The sequence below is a fragment of the Schistocerca serialis genome, chromosome 4 (assembly GCF_023864345.2).
Source record: "Schistocerca serialis cubense isolate TAMUIC-IGC-003099 chromosome 4, iqSchSeri2.2, whole genome shotgun sequence".
NCBI classification, from domain to species: Eukaryota; Metazoa; Arthropoda; class Insecta; order Orthoptera; family Acrididae; genus Schistocerca; species Schistocerca serialis.
This window is the reverse complement of record NC_064641.1, coordinates 678,513,214-678,525,295: the sequence shown is the minus strand read 5'-3', so window position 1 is coordinate 678,525,295 and position 12,082 is coordinate 678,513,214. Positions and strand designations below refer to the sequence as shown.

Below are 12,082 nucleotides of genomic sequence, written 5' to 3'. Positions count from 1 at the left end.
TTCCATAACACTATCTGTTTCCATAAATAATTTTGTACCTTTTGCAACTTTTATTTCATCTTTTTATTGTTTTGAATAAATTTCAATTTCACTCAGGGGAGAAACAAAGAACAAAGCCAGTGAGAGGGGAGGTTGCAGATCCCATGAATACGGTTGGTGCAAACCCCTGACCCCCTCTCTTTTTTGCTAGGAACTGCTTGACATTTAACACTGTATGATTGGAACCACTTTTGTGATGAGGCCCATTCTTTGATATCAGCAATGGAGGCAGTTCATCAAGGCAATATTGGTAAAATGTGCTACCACAAGGAACAAGTTCATGCTGAGCTACCCATTTGATGGTGAGAAAGAAATAAACATTATTTTCACAATGGTTCGCATCTGTTATGTTTTCTTAAGTCACAGTGATGAAGCACAATTCCACAGGCTTGCCTGTTTGTCATGTCTATAACATCACACCTTGCCATCTGTAATAATTTCTGGGCAATAGTTCACATTAGCTGTTCTGCAGTGTTCAAAATCCATGCTTCTGCATGAATGACAGTTAAAACAGTGCATAGCAGAGCCACCTAGCAGAACAGCCCGTCAATACCTCTGCTGCAAAGGTTTTCAGTTTATTTATGGATTCAATCCCCAGAAGGTGAAGGCTACATGTGGTAATGTACTCTCAAACCACACATTCTTACCTTCAAGGAGCACAACACAGAACTGCAAAATATGTCCCAAAAGTTTTATACAACTCATTGTTTGAAATAAAATACTTTATTCCACATTAGAACTGGCTGATTTCAACACAAAGTCATTTTTCAAATATGCAACAAAAGACAGTATGTACCTTCTATGAAGATACTGGGCAGTTATAACTGAAGTGTAGCTATTCATGGAGGTCCAGTGTGGGCTGTAATTATCATATGGCAGTATACTTGTAGATATGCTAATGTGGAACTGATATATGCTGGAAAAAAGTGTGTTCCAATTTTGGCCGCCAACAGGTGCAAATCTGGTGCTGTGCACTGTTTGTTTGATGGTATGACATCCATGCTGTCACGTGACAAACCATAATTTGAGTGAACAGTATGGATATTGCAAACACACTGTGCACTGTTATTGAAACTGTTTTAGGTGAATGGCAGCAATTACAGTACTGAATTGAAAGAAAATCTCAGAGTGAAAGGTCTGAGGAAAGGACCGATATCATTAAATGATTTAAAGATGATGATAAAATTTGAAAACATGGGTGAGCTTGGTGTGGAGAAGAAGAGGAAGGCATCTTTTCCCAGTGGAAGTTATTGACGAGGTTGCTGTTGCTGTAACTGCTGTGCTGCATCAGTGCTTGTGCTCAAGTATTATCAAAAGAACTGTCCATCCCATGGTCAACAGTACGGAAAGTTTTGCGGTCTATTTTACACTGGTACCTGTAAAAGATTCAGATAGTGCAGCAACTGAAATCTCATGATCTGCAGAAAGATTCTGAATTTGCTCTTCAGTTTCTGGCATGATTTGATGATAACAATGTGACCAAGCATTATTCAACGAAGTGACGAGGCACATTTTACACTATAGGAGGCAACGAATATACAGAACTTGGGATGCTGTTAAAAAGAATGTTGTGCACTAACTGTATGTTACTCACTGTATGTGACTGTGTAATGTGGATTCACAAGTAACTAAATTCTCGGCCCGTTGTTCTTCAAAGAGAATACACGCAAAGGGCTTGGCAGGTGTACTGTGATGTCTGCTTATTACCGAGAATACCTTGTACAGCATGCGATTCTTGCTTTGGAAGATCACAATTGTGTGGAAATCTCTGCTTTCATGCAAGATAGGAAAAAAAAAAAAAAAAAAAAAAAACTGTCACTCACCCAATGAATGATCTGCTCAATGCAACTTTCTATGAACATGTTATCTCCAACCGTTCATGTCTCCACCTGATCTGAAGGCTGGTGCAACTATTGATCAAGTCTTTTTATGGATGTAACATCTCACTGATGTCTCCGGTGCTCTCTTACACTAACAGTGTAAGCAGATGTTAACAATAAAATCTACATTATTCCTTTCTCTGCTGTCCGAGCACCTCTACCCACGTCCCGTTCCTAATCCATTACACATGGAAACATTTCTATATGTCTTTCTTATATTCACACTGCCAGATTTGCACCTTGTGGCCAAAATTGGAATTAATTTTTTTTTTTTCAGTGTAAATCAGTTCCACATTAGTGCACTGCATATCTACCATGTTTTGCTGCCGTATGATAATTACAGCCCACACCTGACCTACGTGAGTAGCTGCCCTTTAAATATAACCGCGTGAAACATTCGTATACCCCAGAATAAACTGCCACTTCAGTGTAACAGAATCCACAATGCTCTAAACACAATAGCATGTACACTTCAGTTCACTAGACCCCACTGTTTCACACATTCCAGTGGGCAGGACGACATTAATACGACAACTAGTTTTACTCCCACCCAACAGGACAAACAAAATGACATCATGCAATCATTATATGGACTGAAGTATTTTATTAGGTGACATAAGCAAGAAAACTTCTTTCAATATACAGTAAATGGTTTTCGGATCGTAGCCATAGCAGCCTGATGACGTAGAATGAACAACAAAGCTGTACCTAGGTGGATACAATAACATTTAAATAAGACGCATACAAATAACACTTTCTGACATAATTTAAATGAAATGGTAAGTCAAAGACAAAATTCGGAGTGCTAAGACATTTAATCTTGTGAAGTACCTGGCATGCCAAATGACACACCAAGCAACTGGCCAAAGGCGAATGGAACAGTAAAATATGCTGTACACTAATATGTTCATGAAAATACATGACACATTTGATTCAGTAAGTATTAATAGAATTTACACAAATCAAGTAACATTAAGCAGAAATCATAGTTTCTAGAACAAGTATAGCACAAAGCAAAGGGAATAATAAAAAATCATTTTCAGAAACTTTATTTCTGTATTAATATTCAGTAGTTCATTGGAATAATATTTGTATTTGATGAAATTTTTGGCTAAAATTTCATTAAACAAATTGTGCCATATATATATGTACAACAAAAAAGAATCGAGACTAAAAAGTAATCATAACATCGCACACAAATTCATAAAAACTAAAAATTAAGAAATGTCAAATGTAAATATGTGAGATGTGTGTGGATGCTTGTAAATGATTGAAATGGATGTGATTATAAATGATGCTAATACAAAATATAGTCACTTTTCATAAACTAATTGCACATGCAGTGATGACAGCAGAATACGAGACCAATTTTCTAATGTCAGTTTTAGCAATGGCAGTCACATATGTTTAAAATTCATTTCACACAATTTTTGGTTTCAGCTGAAAAATTGTTGAACACAACTGGAAATCTTCACACAAGGAGGTCGAAGGTAATACGCAACTAACACATCTATAACACATATAAATGCAATTTTAATTTTAGGTAAAAAACACACTTTTGGAAGAGGGAGAAAAAGGGATTCTAAAAACCTCTACTACTGACAGGAATGTTATCAATATCTATTCCAATTGGTTGTCAATTCTGTTGTCAAAAACAAGCCAATAACAACTACTCACACTAATATTCTCACCCATTAGTATAAAATTCACAGAGTCAATGAGATTCAACCATGTACTGGTAATAGTAACGGTGATATGCAGGTCCTGTCTACTTTGTCTACTATTGATTTGTTTTCTAAACTACTTCGTAAAACACTAGCCTCTTCTGAAATTTCTGTTTCCATGCTGCCATCTAAATTGCTTCCAACAATTTTTGCTCCCTTTTTTGATTTAAAATGTGCTTCTTTTGACCACCTCCTTCTTTGTTCCGCAGGACTGCAAGATTTTAACTGGAACCTTGTTGCTCCCTGCAATGGCTTTCTCAATTTTGGGGTTTTCTGCGCAGGAACATCCTCAAAATCATCATAAAACCGATTTGGTATCCTGCCACGCTTTTTGGACGGGTGCTCATCACATTTATCAGGAGATACATCATTAGCAGTTACCCTAATACCATTCTTTTTAGCAGTATTTGTCTTGGCATTGCTGGATGTTTTACTGTCATCGGATCGATGGCTATTCAATTCTGCTGTTTCATCTTCATTAGCAATATTAGGTGATCTAACTGTTCCACTGCCTGGTAATTTCTTCCTTGCAAGATTTTTTTTTTGGTCTGCTGTTGAACCTGTTTCCACAACTTTACCTGCTAAATGACTCGTCCCATTTTCAGCTGTATGGCTGTCCTTATCCTTTGCTCGCTGGCCACTTAAAGTTTCCTTTGGCTTCAAACTTTTATTCCTTGAGTCTGTTGCTTGTAAACTAATAGGATACTGTTTTCCTTTTGCAGTTTCTTTTGATAACTTCGTAATCCCTTCACACTGCTGCTCGAGATCTGCACTGCGTATGGTAGTCAACGACACTTCTGATTCAACTGCACTCTCTGAAGCATTAAGTTTTTTTGAATCACTAGTTATTTCAGGTTTTAACAAAAACTTATCTATTGGTCCTTCCCCTGCAACATGTTTTCTTGGTCTGCCCCTTTTTCGAGGAACTGAAACTTGTTGAATAACCATTGTATTGTTTGTGGTATGCGCACTTTTCTGAGACACATCAGAGACTCCCGGATCATTTACATTTGGTGTATTAGCTAAACTATCACTTCCTTTAGTTTGTTCCAACACCTGTTTGGAAGAACTTTTCTTACCATCACTCTCAGAAAACACTTCAGTCTCATCACCTGAGGATCCAATGCCACTTTGCCGAGTTTCCTTCTGGTTTCTTTCACTGTTGTTATTGTAGATTGTCTTCCTTGTACGAACTTGTTTGTTTAAAAAGGATGTTGAATTTTTAGTATCAATATTATTTACATCTAACAAGTTCTGTGCATTGTTGCTGTTCACTCCAATGACACTACTTGCTGAAGCCTCACTGTGTATACCACTTTTTGAACTATCTTTTTCCACATCACTTTGAATATTCCCAGCACACGACGAAGTGCTCTGCAATTCATGCCTTTTTACTGACTGCTGTTTGTCAACAAAACTACTCTCAGCATTTCGGTTCTTCTTGGGGTCTTCAGCTGATTTTTCACTGTTACTGGTTTGTTTCATTACTTTATTCAATGGTGACTTCTGATTAAGTTTTCCTGATGAGCTTGCTGCAGTCTTATCAACTGACTTTGATTTGGAGCTGCTACCCTGAAATCAAGCACAGGAAATGTTTAAAACATAATTAAGAGGCATATTTCAACCAATATTAATATAATTTTTATGACTGACATGTGGCAGAAATGTGATATTCACTAAAGGTGGCCAGTTCTGAATTATCAAAAATCTATTTTTTCAGTTGCTTCAGATAACAAATGTCGATATGAAATATAGCAGTCCCTTCCAAATTGTTGAAAAGGACAATGAAAAGAAAAACACAAGGATATTTCTTATCTTTAAATGTCATGAACGGACCCTCACTTTTTCTGTGTTACCTTTATGTTCGTGCATAAAACTTTGACCTCTGTAACGCGAAATTTTTCTTTCAATTTGTCTACATAATGCTTTAGACAAAGTAAAATCAAGCAATCACAACATTTCGAAATGAAGTTGCAGATAACGGACAAATTTATGAGGAGGCTAACTAACTTCTCTAAGTTTCGAGTTGTGCTATTCTTTTAAAAGAACGGGCACAAATAGTTACCCTAAAACTTTTTGGGAAGTTGTTTGTATTATCTCCTGATATTTCGCCCTATATTCTGAGCTCTTCCTGAAGAAGACTCCAAGATTAGGATCGAAACTTCAGGAAAGAATAACAGAAGAAACAATGACGCAACATCAGTAATCAAAGTTTTATAGGAATAGATATAAAACACGCAACTAGTCAGTGACTTCATTCTATAGTATCTCATGCACGATAAAGAAATAAGCGAACTAGTTTCAATAATTTGTATAATTGTTTTGTATCCGTAATTATTTTCTGTTTATGACACTTTTGCCATTCTCTATTTTTGATTTATGATAATTTGAATCTTTCCTATTTTAAATTATGAACAGTATAGGACTATCAGCATTATATCTCTCTTCACTTGATACAGAAAATCTGACTCCTATCTAATTCAATAAGGAAACTGGCCACTATGACAGCTCTGCTCTGCTAAGTGAAGCAGAAAGCATATTAGATGACACTTATTTGTATGGAAGTGATGGGCTAGCAACTTATACTTACAGCACCATCATTTTGTATGTGTGTTCCTTTATTTTGGTCAAAATAAAATTACAGACTGTCTTCAAAAACACACATGCACTGTGAACATTGAAAAAGAGAAAAATCAGATTTGAAGAATACTAAAGAAAACTGTAAAATGCTGACAGATTTCCTTCTAATACATTCAAATAATGCTATGCATTGGAACAGCATGCATGCACTGTGGTAATATTTGAATATTTAAGCAAGTGAAGACAAAAACTGAACCAAAAGTGAAGGTAGATTAGCAGTATACTTTCCGGTAAATTCATTTTTTACTTTGTGTGTTTGAGCAGTGGAGATTCCTGCTTTCCACAACACACAATAAGAGTTTTCCATTTTTAACAGTCTGATTTTTGCACAAAAAATTAAGCACACGGATTGGCAAACATGACAGGAGAAAATACTTACCACTGTTCACTACATTTTTGAATTAAAGAGCATAAGATGGTCACACATGTAAGAAAACCAAATAAACATGCCATATAGTAATATAGTTACATGAATAATTCAGTAATGTGAAGTATTCATTATTCCAAGTTTTGAAATCAACCAATAACAACAACTTATAGTGAAACTTCCTGGCAGATTAAAACTGTGTGCCAGACCGTGACTCGAGCTCGGGACCTTTGCCTTTCGCGGGCAAATGCTCTACCACTGGTGGTAGAAGACTTGCCCGCAAAAGGCAAAGGTCCCGAGTTCGAGTCTCAGTCCAGCACACAGTTTTAATCGGCCAGGAAGTTTCATCATGTCAACGCACACTCCGTTGCAGAGTGAAAATCTCATTCTGAACAACTTATAGTACTATCATTTTACAACTACATCAATTTTTGAGCTCTATATGAGATAAATTAGATGTTTTAATGGATCAGCACTACTAGCAATTATGTCTAGAAGAAAGAGTGGAAATACTGTACAAATTTCAAAACATATGGGCGACTACCACCGATTTCAAATTATGAAACTTGCAAGACAAATTTTCTCTCACATGACTAAATACAACCCCCCCTCCCAACTATATTACAACATTACAAGCTTTTTACAAAAGCAATTGTGTTATTCTTGTAACCTGTCAATGATCTTCACATATACAACAACAATATAGTTATTACCTTATCATGATAAGGACAAAGGTAGCCTCGCTTCCCATCAGGTCGAATTCTCCCCTTAGCATGCTGTATACAAAACGAGTTTGTACACATGTTGCATTTCTGGACAGTTCGTTTGTTGCAGATGTTGCAGTAATGCCAAGGACACACCCATTTCTCTGAAACAGTACATATTAGTTTGCATATCTGAAATGGCTTAAGCATTCTTTACATACAAAAAAGTACCACACACATCCTTTTACTTGTTCATAAATCATGCAAGTCCAGTGGGGTGATAAAGAGGTAGTCATGTAATGCTCTGTAGCACAAAAGGTGCAAAAAAAATTGAATTTTACTACTTTACCAATCCAAAGAGACTTACATTTTTCTTGTAGTGCAGAGCCATCAAGATGGAAATAGTGACCCAAGAAAATATGTAGGTACAACATATTTAGAACAGAGAGATCAGTGCTTTGTTCACTATGATAGTTTAAGGATATGGCGATAAGAGGCAACATCTTGTCTCAATAAGCTTCCAACACATAAAGAGGCAACAAATGCCATTCACCTACTTGAAACCATCTGCAAGCTTGAACACGATCAGCTGGCTTAGTTCACAGGTACTACACTTTTTAGGCTATAGTGTCTATCAAAGATTCATAAGGGAGTGGTCCACTTCAACCTGGCAGCAACATGGGTAGTCTGACATACTATCTTGTGAAATGACTGCTGTTGGTGTGAGCTCTCTGTGAGTAATAAACTCTTGAGGATTTTGTGCGTTACCATTCAATTTGGTACTTTGACCACCTTCGGTATTTGGAAAGATTTTGCAAATTGTCAAAAGATGTGTCCTTCTACAAGAAACCCTTCAGAAACAATAACTGACTAAACAAAAAACAGCTTCTTGTGAAATTGCACAAAGTAACATATGGATTTGCGGAAGTTACTGCAACAATAAAAGCTAGAGATTGCTGTTATGCACATTTCTTGTATGGTTGCCTAAATTTTGTACACTATTTGCGGCTATAATGTTGTGAAAAGGGGTGGTGGTGGTGGAAAATCACATGCTAAGGATTAATGAGCAGCTCATGGAACCCTCGCAAAGAATTTGATGATATGTGACAAGTTTACACCAAAGGGGAGATCATAAACACACAGAAAGTGCTGGAAACAGTTAATTCAGCCACTTAAAGTAACAAAACACAATACTATTCTTTGTTCCTGTTATGCAAAGAAAACTGCCACACATCAATCCTGTGCTAAGTCTATGTGCAGTGAACACCAAATCAAACACCACCATCGCTCCTAACAGCAGGAAGTCAAATCATTGTGTTTCTTTTAACAAATAACATAATTTGTACTGAATAAAATAAAAGTTTGCTGTATTAAAATACACATGCACTATCATTTAAGTAATTTCTACATAATTCTGCTTAACACACAGATGTGGCAAATGTTGATTCCCGTAACGACCAAAATGACTTCTGGCTGTGAGGAAAAGCACATTAATGCAGAGAGAGTATGGACGCAGCCAATATTGACACTGGTTAGGGCCTGTGGAGAGGAGAAAAAACAAAAAAAAATTGTGATTGTCTTGTGCTGCTTGGAAACATAATGCAGTATTGAGTACACCAAGACTCCCTCCTCCTCAGACTCATTACCAAACAGGCTCCTTACATATGTGTAATAGATAATTCAGTTAATATAAACATTAGATATCATCTCAGTGAGACGGGGGATTTGGGGCTGGGTGTGCTTAAATAATGTTTACTGATGACTACAAATAATGAATCAACAAGAGAAGTAAAAACACTATTTTGTGCCTTTGAATGCAGCAGCCCATCTGATTATGTTTGCCATCTTTCAACAGAACATGCTAGTATAATAACATCAGAGATGAGAACTATTGCTTTGAGCCTTTTCCCAGTTAGTGCTTGTGCATTACATGTTCCACTACAGCTCACACATCATCCTGATCGAATCTTCCACCCATGAACACCACTGCTAGATGACGAGTAAGACCTTTTGCAAAATAATGCAATGTAAGACACGAATGTCTTAGTAACATCCTAAAACAATTTACATGAGTAATGAATCAATGCAGTTCAGAAAATGTCACAAAGTAAACATTAACTCTAGGTATTATATCGAAACACAAAAGTACAAAAAGAAATTCTGAATCAAGTGTTCAAGGGATGAACTACTTAACAACATCATCATCATCATCGAACACAACAATAATAATAATCAAACACAACGATAATAATAATCAAACACAACGATAATAATAATCAAACACAACGATAATAATAATCAAACACAACGATAATAATAATCAAACACAACGATAATAATAATCAAACACAACGATAATAATAATCAAACACAACGATAATAATAATCAAACACAACGATAATAATAATCAAACACAACGATAATAATAATCAAACACAACGATAATAATCATCAAACACAACGATAATAATCATCAAACACAACGATAATAATCATCAAACACAACGATAATAATCATCAAACACAACGATAATAATCATCAAACACAACGATAATAATCATCAAACACAACGATAATAATCATCAAACACAACAATAATAATCATCAAACACAACGATAATAATCATCAAACACAACGATAATAATCATCAAACGCAACGATAATAATCATCAAACACAATGATAATAATCATCTTTCCTTGGAACCCTCTTGATTGTCTTGCCACACTACAGACAGTTTGGTGCAACGTTTAATGAGTTGTTGTTCTTGTCTGGCATGTTCCATGTGCATGAGTTGTTGATCTTGTACAGCATGTTGCATGCGCTACATCAAAGGCTATGAGGTACTCTATTGCTGGCCTAAATATGAACCAAAGCAAACACTACTGTACGACACTCATCTTCTAAGGCGTCTCAATATTGTAAAGTGGTAACTGGAATGCAGATAGACCCTCACTCCCCTATTAGCAGTGTCTGTGGGGAAAGAGAGCACAGTGATTATTTATGGAGATAACTCACCCGCTCAGTTTTAAAATATGTCTCTCTTCTGATAAGAGGATCTGTACAACTCAGTCCCACACAGGTTACAGTAGTGCAACAAAACACGGTACAATATGTGCATCAAAATCCACCTTTGTATGATGGACATGGGAGCTGCAAGACGATATCAGTGAACCACCTCATCTTGGGTGCAAGGAGCTCAAAGTATAAGGAACATACTGTCTCCCTATTAAGCAGTTATAAGGGGGAGAGGTGAAACATTATACATGCTATGTTATCAAAAGTATCCGGACACGGATACACACACACACACACACACACACACACACACACACACACACACACACACAAAGTTTTTCATTTTAGATGCATTGTGCTGCCAGATACTCCATATCAGCAACCTCAGTAGTCATTAGACATCTTGAGAGAGCAGAATCACTGTATCAGTACTGGTTCCTACTCATACCAAAACACCAGCCTTAAAAATTTCCAGCCCTGCAAGTGGGACATCATAATCTGGAAACAATACTTGGGCCACTGAGCTAAAATGATTATCTAAACTAGTTATATGGACGTTATCTGTTACCTTTACTTTCAGTGTGACCATCAGACCTGAGATCACACAACCATTTCCTGAACATCAAAGATGATGTGACTGACTTCCTCAATTGATCCTAATTAGTATAACACTTCCTGCAGCAAGGAGACACTAAAATTAGCCCAGCAACTCCTATTACATTTTTCCTCTGTTCAGCAGGCCACTTAGTCTCCTCAGCTAACCAAGTTCCATGAAACCTGTGTGAGGAGAGGGGGAGCCCAAGTCCATGTACATTTGCACATTTACTCAAGTTCCTGCAGGTCCTGAGTCAACTTACTTGTGTTGTTAGCAGTTTATTAAACATATGCAAGTCAATAAACAATTTGTTTGGGGAGACAGTCATTGTACAGATACAGTTTAGTCCATCGGTACCACTGTGTCAGTCACATCAGTGGAGGAGTTAGAGACCGATGCAATGTCGCATTTCTTTTGACAGGCGAATACTTAAGGCACAGAGCACGCTCATATTGGACGAAGCAGTAGGGGCAAGACTGAAGGGGGGCATGTGGCCACAGTTGTAACACGCGCTGTTGCTGCTATGGCTGTAACCGATGCTGACCCGTGCGATGCCGAGTAGGCAGTTGTACTGATGCTACAGCTTCCCCATCATCCTGAACAGCTGCACTGTGCCTAACAGGGTTTGACTGGGCAAGTTCTGATACCTCCCCCACACACCAATGTGATCACCTTGGCTTGTGAACTTCAAATGACTGCTTTATTGAGCACATCCGTTACTGTCGGATTCTCACACTGAAGTGTTTTTTGTGGACTTCCCTATCCCGGGCTAGACAAGTAATAACACTGTGCACAACGTGATCAGTGTAAGACTTTTGATGGGTGCTGTAACAAATTTACAATGGTGGCTCAACCCACGTAATTCTGCAGTCCAGGATTTTTAAAACTCACTTGGGCCTTTCTGACAATGGGTAAAATTCTACATGCATTGCAATGACATGCATTCTGTTGCAGTAAGATGTCGAGAGACACTTGCACACATCATCAAACAATAAGCTGTCCAGGTCTTGGAAAGGCGCAAGTTGGCACAACTAACAAATGAGTGGTGAAAGCCAGAGAAAAAATAAAGCCCTACACAGGTGTGCATCACCCACGCAAAAAACCTGGAAATGC

The 12,082-nt window shown here is 37.3% G+C and overlaps 1 protein-coding gene across 4 annotated transcripts in view; it reads right to left on the bottom strand.

Annotated features, from left to right (window-relative positions):
• Nucleotides 1–2,503: 2,503 nt before the first annotated feature.
• LOC126473161 (histone-lysine N-methyltransferase NSD3) overlaps nucleotides 2,504–12,082 on the bottom strand; it is a 127,535-nt gene continuing 117,956 nt past the window's right edge. For all 4 annotated transcript variants that reach the window (XM_050100025.1, XM_050100027.1, XM_050100028.1 and 1 more), the window contains 2 exons: nucleotides 7,364–7,518; nucleotides 2,504–5,215 (listed from right to left, as the gene is read on the bottom strand). In XM_050100025.1, coding sequence (XP_049955982.1) covers nucleotides 3,644–5,215; nucleotides 7,364–7,518 — 1,727 coding nt within the window. In that variant the 3' untranslated portion in view covers nucleotides 2,504–3,643. The remainder of the gene's footprint in view (nucleotides 5,216–7,363; nucleotides 7,519–12,082) is intronic.